The sequence below is a fragment of the Panthera onca genome, chromosome A1 (genome assembly GCF_046562875.1).
Source record: "Panthera onca isolate mPanOnc1 chromosome A1, mPanOnc1 haplotype 2, whole genome shotgun sequence".
Lineage (NCBI taxonomy): Eukaryota > Metazoa > Chordata > Mammalia > Carnivora > Felidae > Panthera > Panthera onca.
Window position 1 is genome coordinate 225030717 of NC_138339.1, and position 18822 is coordinate 225049538.

General features: G+C 36.0%; 1 protein-coding gene across 2 annotated transcripts in view; it reads left to right on the forward strand.

The window, feature by feature from the left end:
* The window catches only part of ALG5 (ALG5 dolichyl-phosphate beta-glucosyltransferase), a 42895-nt gene extending 24383 nt beyond the window's left edge, over positions 1-18512 (forward strand). For both annotated transcript variants that reach the window (XM_060637332.3, XM_060637333.3), the window contains 4 exons: positions 2626-2685; positions 7389-7540; positions 16094-16179; positions 18310-18512. In XM_060637332.3, the coding sequence (XP_060493315.2) occupies positions 2626-2685; positions 7389-7540; positions 16094-16179; positions 18310-18425 (414 nt within the window). In that variant the 3' untranslated portion in view covers positions 18426-18512. The remainder of the gene's footprint in view (positions 1-2625; positions 2686-7388; positions 7541-16093; positions 16180-18309) is intronic.
* Positions 18513-18822: the final 310 nt, after the last annotated feature.

Genomic DNA, 18822 nt, shown 5'->3' on the forward strand with positions numbered 1-18822 from the left:
CTGTCCCAAAAATAAATAAAAAACGTTGAAAAAAAAAAAAGAAAAAAAAAAAATTAAAAATGCAGATTGTAACACTATTACTGTTCTGTTGTTTCCACTTAATGATGTACCTTGGAGACTGAGCCACATTTATATAGCAGAGTGCTTCCTCATGCTTGCACAATTATCATAACTAATGCCTTTGGATAGACCTACAGGATTGCTTTGCTGCTAGAAGCAATACTGAAATGATTAACCCTGAATGAAAGTCCTTTCCCACATATACAAGTTTACAGGAAAATTCCTGGTGGTGGAATTGGTGGGTCAGATTATATGTATATTTGTAGTTTTGATCATTTGTCACATTGCTGCCTGTAGAGTGTGTAGGCACCATATAGTAAATACTGTTCGCCTTGCTCTTAAGTGTGATTGAGGATGTTTTCAATTGTTTAAGAGCAGTTTTCACTTCCTCTTTTATGAACAGTCTGTTCATAGACTTTGCCACTTTTCCAACTGAGTTGGGTACTTTTATAATAGTTTGTAGGAGTACTTTAGCATTTTGGAAGTAATCCTTTTGTCTGTAATATAAATTACCAATATATCCCCCAATATATTTGTCTTTTAATTTTGAAAATGCTTAGATTTTTGTTAAAATTTTAAAAAAGAATTAAGTTCATTTTAAGACGAGGGGAGGGGCAGAGAGAGAGGGAGAGAGAGAGAATCCCCAGCAGGCTCTGTGCTGTCAGAACAGAGCCCAACACAGAGATTGATCTCATAAACCATGAGATCATGGCCTGAGCTGAAATCAAGAGTCGGATGCTTAACCAACTGAGCCACCCAGGCGCCCCTCTCTCTACACAGTTTTTTAAAAAAATTGTTGTCAAATTGATCTATCTTTTCTTCTAGATTTTGTGTACTTAATGTTTTCCTTGAGGTCATTTTAAAAATTATTCCTGGGCCGCCTGGGTGGCTCAGTCGGTTGAGTGTCTGACTTCAGCTCAGGTCATGATCTCACAGTTTGTGGGTTCAAGCCCCACATTGGGCTCTGTGCTGACAGTACAGAGCCTGGAGCCTGCTTCAGATTCTGTGTCTTCCTCTCTTTCTGTCCCTCCCCCAGTCATTCTCTCTCTCTCTCTATCTCAAAAATAAATAAACATTAAAAAAGTTTTTTAATTATTCCTGATACTTTACACTTAAATCTTTGATGTATCTGAAATATATCCTACTTTTCAGTATGAGGCCCAGGTTCAACTTAATTTGGTTTCCAAGTGGCTACCCAGATGCCCCACAGCATTTATCAGTTCAGTTTTTGCCCACTGCTTAAAAACATCATCTTTGTCATATTCTAAATATCCATATTTGTGTGGTGTGTGTGTTTCTGGCTTTTCCTTTCTGGTTCATGGACTCATCTATTCATTTTCTAGTACTGTAGTTTTAATTATTATAGCTTTATAATGTATATTAAATCCTCTAAGGCTAGTCATTCCTCATTCTTAGAATTTTCCTGGTTCTTTTGGTTCTTTATTTTTCAATATTAACTCTAAAAATTAGCTTGTCTGGTTCAATGGAAAATTATTTTGATATTTCTATCAGTATGGTACTAAATTTAAAGATTAATTTTAGGGAGAATTGATTTTTGATACACGTTCTCATCCATGATCATGGTATGCCCTTCTATGTGTTGGATTCTTTTGTTTCCCTTGGTACCATATACATGTTTTCTTTATTTAGATATTGCTACGTTTTCGTAAAGTTTATTTCTAGATTTTCCTTTCTTGACTTTACAAATACTGTCTTCCATTATATTTTCTGATTATTGTTTGCACATATGAAGACTAAAGTATGATATTCATTTTGTTCTACTTTTTTAATTCCCTTAATGTTTGTAGTAGTTTTTACTATAGTAGTTGATAATCTTGGATTTTCCAGAAAGTAATGATTATATAGGTATAATCATACCATCTGCAGATACCCTTTTCTTTCTAATACCACTATTTTTCCCTCTAACTATATTGATACAGTGTTTTTAATCAGAAAAATCATTTAAAAATATGAATTTTCAAGTTGTACATGCCCCTGATATGTAGCCCTGAATATTGGCCTCTTAGTAAGTATAATCAGGCTTCTTGAAACTGTACATATTCTGAATACCTTAGTAAACCTTTGAAGATATTTAATGTGACTTAAAAAAAAATCAGTGTCTAAAAAATGAGATACTTGGATTGAAAATAAATGTTTTTATTAATATTTATTTTTAAAAATTTTTGTTTACATTTTAATTAGTTAACATACAGTGCAATATTGGCTTAAGGAGTAGAATTCAATGATTCATCACTTACATACAATACCCAGTGCTCATCACAAGTGTCTCCTTAGTACCCATCTAGCACATCTCCCACCACCTCCCTCCATCAACCCTCAGTTTGTTCTCTGTCGTTAAGAGTCTCTTGTGGTTTGTTTCCCTGTCTCTTTTTTCCCCCCTTCCCATTTGTTCATCTGTTTTGTTTCTTAAATTCCACATGAGTGAAATCATACGGTATATGTCTTTCTCTTGACTTATTTTGCTTAGCGTAATACACATTTGATTATTGATATTCAAATATAATATTCAAATACTGACAAATCATTTTACTGCTTTTTCCTCAGGACCAAATGGCTATTGCATGTGGATCTCGAGCTCACTTGGAAAAAGAATCAATTGCTCAGGTGAGGCTTTACTAACTGGCCTGGATCAGATTTTGTTTTTCTTTTTTTCATACTCATTAGCAAAAAGCAAGCTTTCATGTTTGATTTCATAAAGATGAATTTCTTTTCAAAGGGAAAGAAAATAATTTTTTACTGTGTGAAAGATTAACACATTTAGGAATTGATTATTTTTTTCAGTGAGTTTACAAAAAAGGATGTAGACTTCACTTTGACTTAGGATGCAAGCAGCTTATTTATTTTTTTTTTTTTTCTTTTTAAGACACAGGAGTCCCCATTCAGTTCTGATATAAGGCAAACTTTTCTAAATGATACAGTTCTGAACCATTCAGCTTACCTTTACTTTTTCTTTTAATGGCACATTTAAGTACATTTAAAGTTTGTTTTTTTCCTTTTTTTTTTTAACTTTATTCCTCTTAAAAAAGCACTGTATCTTAAAATTTAACAAGTTGTGACTGCCCTCACTAAAGACTTTAAATTCTTCATTTTGTAATTTGTATTATTGGGCTACAAAAGTTGGAATAACTTGGGAGGAAAAAATAATAAGGAATTTATTCTGTGCAATTTTAAATCCTTTTTTAATTTTTAAAATTATTTTAATTATTCACTTAAAAATGTGGGCCCAGTGTATCAAGCCCAGTAATTGTCCATTATATTCTTTATGGTTCATCTACTGGAGTCGCCAAATAGATCAAGAATAAAGCAGTATTTTTCAATCCAAGGTCAAAATTATCTGGGGAGGTTTTTTTCTTTGGTTTTAAACATGTGTATTTCTAGGCCAATCCCAGGCACACTGAATAAGACTATAGAAATGAGCCAGGAATCTGCATTTTTAACAATTTCCCAGGCCACGCTTACACCCAGAGTTTGAGAACCAGTGGAATAAAAGGTTAAACCTTTCCCTCCCTCAATGATTCTGAAATAACATACAAAGAAATTTTTTTTTTTTTTTCAAGATATACTGATGGCAGGGTCATAGAACCTCTTAAGAATTATGTTCAGGTATGGAAACCTAGACTCTTCCTAAGAAATAAATTATTTTAATATCTTCAGCATCTAATCCAGTGTTCCGTGTCTCTGTGGACACTCACTGGTTTTAAAAAAGGTAATCTGTTAACCATCGAGGTTATCATACTCCTAGAAATTTAAAATTGGAAGATTGCTTAGAGATTAGCTAGTCTAGCTTCATCAATTTACTGATGCACAGGGGATAAGAAGAGGAAGAGTATATGTCTAAGATGTTTACATTATTTGTAATTTTATACTTATATAAATTTTATAATTTTATAATTATAAAATAATAGAAACTATAGGGATGCCTGGGTGGTTCAGTTGGTTGAGCATTTGATTCTTGATCTTCACTCAGGACATGATTCCAAGGTTGTGGGATCGAGTCCCATCTCAGGTTCCATGCTGAGTGTAGAACCTGCTTAGGATTCTCTCTCTCTCTGTCTCTCTCTCTCTCTCTGTCTCTCTCTCTCCCTCTGCCCTTCTCCACCTCTTTCTCTCTTTCCCTAAAATAGAAAAAATAAAAAATAAAACCTAATACTTGATATCTAAAAACAAAAAAGAAATGATAAAATGCTAAATTCCAACAATAGAAAATACAGATATTTTCCTGGATGAAATATGCAGCCAATAAAACAGATGATCATGCAGGCTATGTAATAATATGAGAAAATATCCAAAATATTAGGTTATATGAAGAAAAAAGAGTACAATGTTATAAATATTGCATAATTGTTTATGTAAAAATTATCTGTATAAACAAAAACACTTAATGAGACCAGGCTGATATTAAATTAATGATCTTATGTATATTTTTTTCCTTTTTAAAAAATGTAGAAAAGTAGAAAGGATAATGTATTTGGTGAAGGAAAAAAGATTTGGAAAAATAGGAAGCAAGAGAGTAATTAAGAAGCTAGTGAAGGCAAGAGAGAGTGTGTTCATATGCCCATATGTTCTGTGTAACAGTTATAACAGGGATGTTTATATTGTCTGGGTATTCTTGCATTTATTATTTTTAAAAGATTCAAAATAGAATCCATTGGTGTTTATTTGATGTCCTTAGAATTTCTTCAAAGAGTCTTGGCTTATATCTTGGGACTTCTTTGAACTTATTTTAAGATAATAAAAGTACCAGTCAGCTTTAAATTCCACCTGAATTCCTTGTTTACATTTCATCAGCATTAGAGAGAATATTGTTAATAATGAAGTAGTGAATGTCTTTTTCCTTCATATTTTTAAATGTCTATTTCAGAAGTTCGTATAATGTTATTTATGACTGTTAGTTTTATGTAACTAAGTCCGTTGCATAATATATTTTTAGATGTCTTATAAATTGTAAGATATTTTGCAAAGTTAAAATAAAAATTAAAGGGAGATCCTCTTGTTTGTATGTTAGGAATCAAATAAGTTAAGTTCTTCATATGAAGTCCATGTGTTTCTGTTTTTTTAAAAATAACCATTATCCTTAAACAAACAAAAATGTTCTATTAACATCCAAGCAAGAGTGGCCATGAATATTTCCATTTGGTAACCAGTAAGTTCACCTAAATCACATTCAAGATCATTCAAGGAAAATAGTTTATAGGCATTATTATTATTTTTTTTTTTTTTACCTTGTGATTTTAATTTTTCTATCTTTCAGTTTCTATTTGTTCCTTTTGTAAGCATAAGTGCTCTTTTGGAGGTTTAATCAGTCAACCAGTATTTATTGGAAATATTTTATGTGAAAGGCTCTGAGCAAGCTGTTATGAGATTACCCAAGTATTTTAAGATGAGGTTTCTGCCCTATCTGCTTAGAGAGGTAAGACCTGTTTACATCAGAACATAACTAATGATTCTAGGTGATAAGTGAGAAGTGATAGATCCTTCCAAAAAGTTTGTTTTACAGTTGACAAACATTTTGCAAAACTGCTCCAAAGTGGTAACTGATTTATATTTCCATTAGCGGAATAATCCCATTGCTCCACATCCTAACGAAAGATTTAATGCTATGATTCCTTTTAACGCTTGCCAGTTGGATGGGTATAACATGGTATCACGCTATGGTTAAAATTTGGTTTTATTGGTTGCTAATGAGAATGACCATTGTTTTATATGTTCAGAGGGCTCTCTTGTGTCCTTTTCTGTGAGCTGCTCTTATGCTCTTTCCAATTTGCTTTAGTACTCTTTTCACTTTTTATTTCTAGAGAGTTCTAAAATTTTATCTAATGTAGAAAGAATGGAGACTAATCATTTTCAGTTATTTGCACAGCAGCTATTTTGTTCCACTGTGTTATTTCACTTTTTTTTCCTTTGTAATGTGAAATATAATAAAAACACAGAGAAGTACGTACACACAAACACACACACACTTAAAAAAATGTTTCACATACCTTATAGATAAGTGTTTTATTCTTTTTCCCTTCCTGCCCTGTTTAATACACAAATGAAACTGCAGTTAGGATGTAAAGTGAGCTCCCAAGCTTTCTTCCTTTATTAAAAACATTTATTGAGTTCCTGTTACTGTCTGTGCCAAACACTTGGCTAAAGGCTTTAATCTTATCTCATTTAATCTTTACAGTAACTTTGTGAGGTGGGCATTTTCGTTCCCATTTGATAAAAGAGGAAAGTGGGATAGAGAGTTGAAGTAATGTGCTCAAGGCCACCCTAATCATTAATGTAGCCAGGATTCAAATAATCAGTCTGCTCAGGTCACTGGCTTTCTGTACTTTGTTGTGTTATCACTGGTCCGTCATAGTTCTGTTTGATAATAATAGAAAAAGCCACGTAAATGAAGAATGACACTACAGATTACAGTTATAAAAAGCAAAAGCCAAAAGGAGGAAGGGAAACACTAAATAGTATGAAATATTAAATGTTCTACATAGATTCTTAGTAGGTTGCTAGTGTGTATATATTGTGTATCATTCCATGGATCTATTACATTGGAGAAAACTTTTAATCTTAAACATGAAAGTCTTGAATATGATAATTAATGACCTATTTATCTTATGTTTTAATGTTTGCAATGTTTAATGTATAATGGAATATTATGTTGTGTTACTATTATTAATAAAAGTAATTACTAATAATAGTGGATATTCAGATAGGATTACAGACCACTTAGGTTTGATATCCAAAGCATTAAAAAACTTAATTGTTAAAAGTATATTTATCAGATGTCTGCCATACCTAATTGAAGAGACTGTTGTTTCAGACTCCTTAGTCTGTGACTTTTTGACAGATACTCTGCTGTACTTTTTCTATCAGTATTCTCATTAACCAAGCACAGAACTTTAGGTTTAAACCATAGTGTTTTGTTTTTCCAAGAATCTCCAGTAACTGTCACCTTTTTTGAAACTGAAATCTATTTGGGGCAAACAGGCACAAAATCTATAGATGAACCAGATGCTGGTTCATCAGCCCAAAACTGCTGTGGTGTACTTCTGGTAGATTAAAGCCCTGACCTCTCACAGGTACTGTGATTCTTCTTGTCTGATTCTTCTCGAACCTGTGGGAAATGAATAACTGCTCCCCTGGTACCACTCCCCTGCTCTAATATAATATACTTTGCCAGTGAAGCCAACAGAACAATGGTATTCATATGTAAGATCTACCCAGTCAATTAAATATTAAAATGCAGTTGTCTACAGCCAGGTGTTTTCAATTGTCCTCTACAGATTAATGGAAAAGTCATTTATATTTTGTCTTTGTTTTAGCGTTCTTACTTCCGTACTCTGCTCATGTATGGGTTCCACTTTCTGGTGTGGTTCCTTTGTGTCAAAGGGATCAGAGACACACAGTGTGGCTTCAAATTATTAACTCGAGAAGCAGCTTCACGGACATTTTCATCTCTGCACATCGAACGATGGTAAGTTCCCAGCAGATGTCCTGGGCGTGTCTTACACAGCAGTTGTTCCAGGCAATGAGAAACAGCCCTATATTCTCAGAGTGAACACTGAAGTTTAAACAAAATTGACACTTAATGTATGTAAAGTTAATCTGTGCCTTTATTCTTTTACTGAGTTGGACCTAATTTTCAAAATCTCAAACCAAACATATGGTATAAAGTTAATTTTTTCACCTTAATTGTGGATGGTACAAATTGAAAAGCCTTAAAAACATCCTGTTTCTTTAGGCTTCCTTCTTTTCCTTTGAAGAAAAAAAAAGAAAAAAAGCTCAGAAATAGCAAAGTGAAAGAGGGTACCCGTTTTCTTTTTGTTCTTTCCTTTTCAGTAGTAAGTTCCCTCTCCGGCATATGACAAACCAGTCTTTGGACCTCTGCATCCCCTTCTACCTTCTGTGGTTTGTTTGTTTGTTTTGTTTTTAAATTTTAACGTTTGTTCATTTTTGAGAGCAGAGAGAGACAGAGTGCAAGCAGGGGTGGGGCAGAGAGAGAGGGAGGCACAGAATCTGAAGCAGGCTCCAGGCTCTGAGCTATCCACACAGAGCCCCGATGAGGGACTCAAACTCACAAACTGTGAGATCATGACCTGAGCTGAAGTCAGACGCTTACCCGACTGAGTCACCCAGGCGCCCCCCCCCCCCACCCCGCCTCCACCTTCTACCTTCTTAAAAACTTCATCCTGTTCATTTATTTTGTCTTGTCTTTTCCCCTTAACCACATCTTTTACACAGGTTTTTAAAACAAGTTTAAATTTCCCTTGCCATTTAAAAATCAAAAAACAAAAAACAGCCTCTCTCTATTGATAGCCCCCCTCAGTACCTCTCCAGCTCCAGCCCTTTTTCCCTTCACAGCCAGCTTTTCTTGAAAGAGCACTCTATGTTCACTGTCCCTGTTTTCTCACTTCCCACTCATGCCTTACGCCACCTCAGTGTGGATTTCCCCCCCGCCCCTCCATCTAAGCATCTCGTTACCTCCTGTCATGAAACCCAGTGGTCATGTTTGATATGACCACTTGCTGTCTTAATTAACCCATCAGCAGTGCTCCATACTTCTGAGCTCACTCTCCGGACATATCCCAGTCCCCTGGCCTGTCTTCATCCCAGACCTCTCCTCAGCTCTCTGCCGGTTTAGTGAGTAACACTGACACATGGAAGCTTAAAACCTTGCAGTCAGCTCTGACATTCCCCACAGGTCCTCCACATGTCCAGTTCATGGCCCAGACCTGTTACTTTTGGCTTTTATGTCCCTTTGTTTCTCTTTGTCTTTCCCCCCACCATCCAAGACACCATCATGTCCTACGCTGTAGCCCAAGGAGTCAGTCTTTTCAAAATTAGAAGTAATCAATCAAATGCACCTTTTTTGTTTAAAATCCTTCAGTAGCTTCCCAGTGCCTTCCCATGGCCTTGAGAGGTGCTGCATAATCTACCCACCCATGTCTCTACATAGGGACCCTTCCCTTTTCAACTTCTCCTCCTTCAGCTCTTCCATAGGGCAACGAACTCTTACTCTCCAAACCAGATCACATGCCCCTAATCGTATGATGTTGCTGTACCATAAGCCCTTCTTCACAGCACCCATCACATCATTAGGTTTTTGTTTTTATTTGCATAATGTTTCTTTGTCTCTATTAAAACATAAGCTCCAGGGGCGCCTGGGTGGCTCAGTCGGTTAAGCGTCCGACTTCGGCTCAGGTCACGATCTTGCGGTCCGTGAGTTCGAGCCCCGCGTTGGGCTCTGGGCTGAGGGCTCAGAGCCTGGAGCCTGCTTCCGATTCTGTGCCTCCCTCTCTCTCTGACCCTCCCCCGTTCATGCTCTGTCTCTCTCTGTCTCAAAAATAAATAAACTTTAAAAAAATAAATAAATAAAACATAAGCTCCAAAAGGGCAAGAATCCCATCTGATTTTGTTTGCTAATACATCCATCCCCCTATCTAATAGAGTGCCTGGCACATTATAGCTGCTCCTAAATATTGTTGAAAGAATTAATACTTAGTGTTACTCATGGGTTCTATATGAATTGTGTTCATGGTGGGAATCTACATAGTTATTCCAGGAGATGTTCATTTTTGTAGTTTCTGTAACTTTTGTGCATCTATTTGCAAAGATATGTTATCTCCCTATAGATATCATATAAACCCCCCATAACTTTAAAAAACTATAATTTCAGGATTAAAATTATCAAACATGGTTTTTAATATCTTTATCCTAAATTTAAAAAAAAAATTTTTTTAATGTTTATTTTTGAGAGAGTGAGCAAGCATGAGTGAGGGAGGGGCAGAGAAAGACAAAGACAGAATCTAAAGCAGGCTATCAGCACAGACAGAGCCCAACATGGGGCTTGAACTTAGGAGCCTTGAGATCATAACCTGAGCCAAAGTCAGACACTTAACAGACTGAGCCACCCAGGCACCCCTAAATTGTTTAAGTAATGTATATTTGATCTTCAGATTCAGATACATGTTTCTGTTATGTTGAAAAATAAAATATATTGATAGTTAATGGACTCCAAAATCAGTGAATCTAATTTAAGAAGCCATTCTAGAAGTAAAGCCCTCCCTCTGGATATAGTTTTCAGTCAACTGTTGGGTTCAGAACTAGGGTCAAAAAGCTAGGTTCTTTGTAGTTTGAAAGGAAGTTGGGAACTAAGGGTTGAGGACGTTAGGGTTAGGGTTGATAATTAAGTTAGGGTTGATAACTTAAAAATCATGAAGTTTCTCTTGTCATAATTGTTCTGGCAATATAATGTCTGTTCTGTAATATAATGTCCAATATATAATTTAATATGAGACATATATGTAATTTTAAATATTCTAGTAGCCACACTAAAAAAGTAACAAACAGATGAAATTTATTTTTTTAATGTTTATTTATTTTTAAGAGAGAGCATAATCAGGGGAGGGGGAGAGAGTGGGGGCGGACAGAGGATCCAAAGCCGGACCCTTGCTGAGAGCAGAGAGCCCAACGTGCAGCTGGAACTCATGAACCATGACATCATGACCTATGACCTGAGCCTAAGTTGGATGCTTAACCAACTGAGCCACCCAGAAGCCCCAAAATGTATTTTAATAGTGTACTTTAACACTGTATAAAAATGTCATCGTCTCAGCATACACTCAGTATGAAAAAATATTCAGATATTTTACACATTTTTCTGTGTACCATGTCTTCCAACTATAGTACATCTCACTTCAGACTAGCCACATTTCAAGTGCTCATGTGGCTACTATATTGGACAGCATAATTCTAGAGTTTTATTTAAGTTAAAGAACATTTTAAACTTTTTTTCTCTTTTAAATTTTATGTTCATGTGCATGCCTTTTTAATTATTTATTTGGGCTTGATTAACATAGGATTGACCTCAATTAAAATTTTAGCCTCTCACATCTCTCTTTAGGGTCCACATATGTTTATTTTATGCCTGTAAAGGAGAACCACTAAATATACATGTATCAACTTGATTAACAATATGCCCGCCACCATATTAATGTTTCACCAGTGGCTTTTATTCAAGCATCTCTGTTCCTGCACTTAAAATCAAGAAAGACTAAAGTATTTCTTTCTTATGCAGCACAAGTTATAGAAACCAAGTTGTGCATCTACTCTTTATGTCCAATGTAAGTGTCCCCTCAGACTGATATTTTAAGGACTTATTCTAAAATTTCATTGCAGTTTTTCTCATAACTTTCAGGAAGTTCAAGTCAAGTAGAGTTTCTAGGTATTAGAATACATCAAGCTATAGTTAAAAACCAATAGGCAGGCATCTCTGATTCAGAATTACAGACCTAGTATGGGTTATGCTAAATAGTAAAGATATACATAATGTTAAATATAAATGTATGTTTATGTATGTTAATATTTAATTTTAACATTTTTAAACATAAAATTTTAAGCATAATATTTAACATCACATAAATATATTTAATTTTATATATATATACACATATATATGTGTGTGTGTGTGTATATATATTTAATTTTAACATTATTTTTAAACATAAAATTTTAAGCATAATATTTAACATCACATAAATATATATATACACACACACACACACACATATATGTGTATATATATATAAAATCTCCATCCTCAGAACTGTTACCTCACCTAAATTATTTCCATTTAATATTAAGGTATAATTTGACTCTTTTTATGAGTAATTTAAAAAAAAAAATTTTAATGTTTGTTTTTGAGACAGAGATAGAGTGTGAGCAGGGGAGGGGCAGAGAGAGAGGGAGACACAGAATCCAAAGCAGGCTCCAGGCTCTGAGCTGTCAGCACAGAGTCCAACGCAGGGCTCGAACTCACAAACTGTGAGATCATGACCTGAGCTGAAGTCGGATGTTTAACCAACTAAGCCACCCAGCCCCAGTTTATGAGTAATTTAAAAAATGGAGTCCTTGAAATGTACTTTCTTCCCATGAATATTTTTTTTAATCAATGTTATATACATGGTTATAATTTAAAGTCACTTCCATAAGGCTTCTAAAAAATCATCGTCCTTTGCTCCCTGTCCTTCAACCCAATTCCTACTCCCTGGCTGTGGACACTTTCAGCTATGTGCTGTTCCTTTGTGGTAATTACTTTCATATTCAAAATAATGGGTTTGCATAGCCATGTCTCCGTTTTTTCAGTTTTAGATATTACTCCAAAATAAATCAATGGAGAAGTATAGTTTTCTTAAACCCCTGTATACCCTTCACACATATCCTCCTAATACAGTTTCTAAATACAGATCACTACTGATGGGTACAGGTGTGTAAAGATAATTCACATTCAAGCCATAGTGTACAATCTGATTATTTTACCTTTCTTGTAGTACTTTTTGTTTTCCTGAAGATAATAAATTTCTGGAGTTTTCTGTCGCACTACTTGACGATGGACCTGTCACTTACTTACGTTCACACTCCGTGAGGAGTAGAAAGTACCTCTCCGTGTGTTCCAGTGCATCCATGTGTTCCAGACTGTGCATCAGTTTCACTATTTTCTTGGAGACGTCTCATCGGCTCTCACCTTTCTAGCTGTTCTCGGGCTTGCAGCACAGCTCCTGTTTTTTTTCCTGGGTTTATATCCCTATTGTAGTAGAGCACGTCCTCTGTGAATCTTCCTAAAGAAATGACAACAAAATCTTGAGACTGCGTTGGCAATGCACTGCATTATTCTCCTCTCACATTTGCCTCATAGCGAGCCGGAGACAGAAATCTAGGTTGGAAATCATTTTTCCTTGGGATTTTGAGAACATTGCTCTGTTGCCTTTGGCACTCAGTGTTTCTGGAGAGAAGTCCAATTTTGTCAGTAATCTGAATCTTGATTCTTTGTCTATGGCACGTTGTTTCCATCCCCTTTTGGAAGCTTTTACTCCACAGTGTTTTGAAATACCATGATTCAGGGACTTAATGTGGCTTTTTCATGCATCTTGTTGTGTATGCAGTAGGCACTCTAAATCTGGAAACCTGGGTCCTTTACTGCTGAGAAATGTCCTTTAGTCATTAAATAATTTCTCTAGTTTTTCCTTCTCTCCTATAAACAAATGTGAGCCTTCTGTGCTGATCCTGTAATTTTCTCTTCTCTTTTCTGTTTCATGTCTTTTGAGATTTTCCTCAATTTTATCATCTAGCGCTCCTTTTAAATTTGTGTTTCTGCTAACAAAAATGTTAACTTCCTACAACTCTTGTTTTCTAGTATTCATTTTTTTTTACCCTATTCGTTTCATGAGTACAGTACCTTCCACTACTTAATGTCTCATTTAAAACTGTGACATTTTCTTCTTTCCCTCCATAGTTTCTGTTGTCCCAATTTTCTTTGTTTTTATCATTAAAGTCTGGCCTCACACGTATTTAGTGTGGTACTACAAAGCTCATCGGAAGCTGTGTACATGGTCAGAGAACTCTGATCAACTCACCACGGATTAAATAGTGGGTCGCTTTATGTGGGAAACTTTCAACTGTCCTTATCTTTTGGGCTGGTTGTTTTCACTAAAGTGGGATTTCCTGATTTCCTGTCTGCTGGAAATGAGCCTGGCTGCCAGCATTCACACAACCAACTTGAGGAAAGGAGAATCCCCTTGAGCTTTTCCGTGAGTCCTCCCTTTTGAAGCCCCTCCTGCACCACCTGCAGACCTCATTTGCAGTGAGGCCAGGGATGCCTGAGCCTTTGGAGAGCTCTGCGGGACCCATAGCCTGCTTCTAGGCTTCTCCCTTCTCACAGTCTACTTTTCCTAGTTCCCAGTTGTCCAGCTACTTTCCAAGTTTCAGATTTTTTTTATTACTTCCATCCCTTCTTTGTTCTTACGTGTTTATTCCATCATTGTTGTTTTAATTTTAGTGGGACTTCAGGAGGGAGCAGTAGAGGACATGTGTGCCTGGTGTGTTTAGAAGAGTATCAACACGCCCTTTGTTCTTCAGGAATAGATCTGTGAGGTCACAGCTATACGAGGAACTGAGTAACAAAAGAAAACAGTGGCTCTGCCCTCCCCGCATTTGTGAAAACACGTGAAGGCATCGGAGATGGAGAGTGACCCTTATACTGCTTATGTGCCATAGCGTGAGATTCTATCCAGAAGTACTTGGTATTTCAGTTATGTTTGCTCTGGTGACAGATTGGTCTCTTAAGGTGATGTGAACTGGAAATTTCTTTTTAAGCAAACATCTTCATGTCTTTTAAAATGTTAAAAGAGAAGGATATAGTAAAAGTAATAGAAGATGAATCGTCCTTACAGGGTTTTTTTGTAAATATAAAGTAATTTCAGTTAATCCGTGCTTCTTTTTCCCCACTCCTTTCCACTCATCATTCTTATGTTGTTTTGCGTCTTTGATAAGTCATCATATGCTGATATCCTTAGAACAGTATTTAATAATCGTGTTCAAATTATTGCGTATCATTAGAACCAACTCAACCTTTTGGGTATTTTTGGTTTTGTGTTAAAGGGGAGGGTTAAGGGTTAACCAGGTTTAATATTCATAAAATTTCCTCCTTTCATGAGTGTCCCATGCTAGTTAACAAAAGTTTTACACAGTCCTTTTAACAACACAAAGAACGCCTTTGTAGATGGTTTTATCATCTTAAGTAAATATTTTATTAGGATAAGAAAAAGCATTACATGTTGTTTTTTTTTTTTTTTTTTAAACGTTTTCATATTCACTTATCCAAACACTTGGGATTTAAACAAGTCACACAGTGGACAGTCACAGTTTTGTGGCCAAGAAGACAGAACTCCCAAATTCAAGTTGTCTGAAATCAGGGAAATCAAGCAGAAGTGGGTTTGAGGTATTTTCGTGTTTGTGCTAATATTTTAAAACCAACCCCCTGGAAGTCCGAAGTGTGTTCCATGCAGTCCAGAAAGCGGGGGCTTAATGGCTCAAGGGGAAAGCAAAGCTGTGAAGGACTGGAGTGCTTTCAGTTACCAGAGCGTGAAGGTTTAGCAGGTGATGGTGCTGCTCTCCCCGAGCTCACTGCCAGTGAGAGGAGGAAACTGGCTTCAAGAATTGTGTAAGCAGAATCCAGAAAAATTTCGAAGTCAAGATGCAGAAACTAGGGAAAGCAGATTTGACCTAAACCACTGAGGAGGAGCTTCTGGAGCCTTTCATAGGGAGAAGGAAGGATGAACTGGGAATTCAGACTGGAGATGATTTTAACAGGGTTAAGTGAAAATGAGACAATATATCAAATTCCCATGTATATATTTAGTTATACCCCAAGAGCATTTCAGACTAAAGTGGCTTTTTACTTTCAACAGCTGGCAGTACTATATTGCCCAGGACGTATGAGGAAGGGCAAAGGAGAAAACAAGGCCCTAGTGAACCATGTATTTAAAAAAGAAACCTTAGGGCGCCTGGGTGGCTCAGTCAGTGAAGTGTCCAACTTGGGCTCAGGTCATGATCTCATGGTTCGTGGGTTTGAGCCTCACACTGGGCTCTGTGCTGACAGCCCAGAGCCTGGAGCCTGCTTTGGATCCTGTCTTCCTGTCTGTCTGCCCCTCCCCACTTATGCTCTGTCTCTCTCTCAAAAATAAATAAACTTGAAAAAAAAAAAGAAAAGAAAAGAAACCGTGATCCTCTGGTGGTAGATGAATGAAATCAAACAACTCTTAAGTGATGGACATTTTCTCTAAGAGCTGCTCAGAGTTCTGTTTTTATCAACTCTCTGAATCAGTTGAAAATGCTATGAGTTCTGTACCTTGAGGTAGTGAAGCCTGGGATTGAAAGCAATCGATTTTGAAAAATTTCCATGATTAAATTTTCTCAGAGCCCAAGCGGCCTTTTTTACCTCTGGGGGTTTCTGACTTGTGATGGAGACACCATATTTCTCATTTAAATGTTATGCAATGACACACTAAATTATTGACCTTGAAGCTCCTGAACTACTTAACCTTTTGTTTGACCTTCTGTGAATCTGACTTTCAGTTTTACTATATAAGCTCTATATCTGCCTTTTAAGCTTCTTTAAAACATGCCAAATTAGAGATTTAATTACACTCTCTCTTTTTAAAAATAAAAATCAATATATTTTCTGTTTCAGGGCATTTGATGTAGAACTGCTTTACATAGCACAGTTCTTTAAAATTCCAATAGCAGAAATTGCGGTCAACTGGACTGAAATTGAAGGTGAGTATATTGTTGATGTTACGGCTGATCCTAGGGGGGGGTGGGGAGATAGGAGACAATACAGTAGTCCAGTAAACTTAACTGGCTGCCCCCTTCAAGACCTCCTCAGCTGGCTTGACTCAGACGTGGTTGTGTAGAGTTCTGGCTACTAATCCCCTCCACCCTCCAGATGGCACACAACCCTCTCTATCCTTGCAGTCTCCTCCTGGGGGCTTCAGTAGGCCTACTACCCTACCCCACTGTAGAATTCAGTAACACGTCTACAGCAGACAAGATCATGGTAATCTGAGGTTAGAAGAAAGTTGGTAAGTCTTTTAAGATAAATTTTGTTTGTGTCATCTTTTTTTTAATATTCTCTTACTTCATTACTCAGTAGGTATTGATTACCTACAAGCCACCATGCAGAGCTTAATAAGGACCTGTAGTTGTTTTTACCGCAAATGTCCACATCCATTCAGAGCCAGTCTTTAACTGGTATCTGTACATATATCCAAAAATGTGAAAATCTCTAAGATCTCTAATAATGTGAAATCTATCAGAAATCTTAATAATTCCTGTTTGAAAAAGCTTTGAAAGCTTATATTGTAGAACGTAAAAAATATTCTAGTTTTCTCCTTTGCTTACCTTACAATGCCCCTAAGTTAATTCACAGTGTGGGCGCACTTACCATTCAAGTGGAGGTTTTTCAACTGAGTCCTTCCTCCTCTGCTGAGCATGGCCTCCTCTCAGAAAGTCACTGTTGCAGTATACCATGACTGTTACGTAACCGTGGATGTTTAGGGACAGGAAAAGGTTAAGAAGCAGTCTGGGGATCATACAAACTATACAGTACAGAACAAATGCAAACGTCTTGGAGTCTTGCTGAATCAAACTTAGCTTACAAAAATTTTAGTACTCTCTGCAGTAGCTACCTAGATCAAAGGGGATTGAGAAGCTGGTAAAAGATTGCTCAGATTTGTAAGATCTGTTGTGTTGATCTGTGTTGATTTATGCCCAGCATAGACTCTGCAGGAAGTTGAAGTGGGGAAGAGTAAAAATGGGTTTCATATTTATATCATTTGTTCATTTGCATTTCAGAGATAGTTGTGTATTATTTTTCATTAACCGGCACTCAATGAGCGGTTTTGTATCAGTCATTCCCAGAATCGTCGGCCATATATACTCAGCGCCTCCTCCCTATAATAGGGCCATCCAAAATTTCCACAATTTAGATCCTTCCCAGTTTCATTTCACTTCCAAGATGTTTTGTTTTTGTTATTAGAGAAACCACTCACTTCAGCTTTGAAGATGTCTCTTTTGTAAATGATACAAATAAAATTAAGGTGGATGTGTTACTGTGTTAATTAACTTAATTGTGGTAATCATTTCACAGTATGTGTGTGTAAGTGTATGTGTGTTTATATATGTATATATATCAAATCCTTACATTCAACACTTTAAATATATTTCAATTTTGCCAACTCTACCTCAAAATTTGGGGAAAAAAAGAAAGAAAAACAGGAAGAAGCCAGAGTATTTGGGCTTAAATGTGGAAAATTGTCACCAATCAGTCCGTGACAGTTTACCACCTCGCACCCATTACCTGACCTGCAGTCTATTTTTGACTTACAGAAAAAACAGTTCTATGGGATAAAATCAAGGAATACAAGCTTTTAAAACATGCTCCAGGAGGCAGATTTCCTGTAGTCAACTAGGGTTGGCATACTGCCTCTTGGCAACCACTGGAAAGAAGATGTCGTAGCTAAGATAGTATTTATCTTAGCTAACTGAAGAGTCTTTGGTAGAATTAGAATAAAAAGTGAGTTTTTGTCTTATATTTCTTCTCCCAGATTAATTTATATTACATGTGGAGATGTACCTGTTTCTCTATAGTGCATGAGACTGAAAAGTAGCATGTAAAACAAAACAAAAAAATGCACCCCCAAAAACATTTTTAAATGTATAGATGGAATTAAATATATACACATGTACATAATTACATGCATACATACCTAATATAAAAAATAAATTATGGTGACTAGAAGCTCAAAAAGGTCATGTAGACTGACTTCTAAAATATAATTTTACACTGGTATATTTTCTCCAGAGTTTATTTAAGTTAATTCATTTTTAATTATTTTTAAATCACAGGTTCTAAATTAGTTCCATTTTGGAGCTGGCTACAAATGGGCAAGGACCTACTTTTTATACGACTTCGATATTTGACTGGTGCCTGGAGGCTTGAGCAAACCAGGAAGATGAATTAGGTTACTTGCCGTCTTTGTATTCTTATGTATCAGTGTCACGTTATTTCACCGGAAATTAAAATTTTAAATAAACCTGTAATAAACCTATGCCCTTGCCTGCCTTTTGATAATTTTTAAAGAATTAACTGCCATAACTAAAAATGTTTATATCTCTTTTGAACCCAAAAAAAAAAAAAATTAAGGTGTTCGTAACAAAGTCAGATTTTCTTTTGCTTCAGCAGTTTTGTTTTATTGATTCTTATTATCATTCTGATTCTGAGAAATATGACTTTTAAACAGAAGAGAGCAGTTATTCTACCTGCATAATTCTCATGAATTTAAATATAAACCATAATCATATACCTGTGCTCAGAGATTTAAAAATAAAATTGGCATATGTTTAAATATATGCAAACTT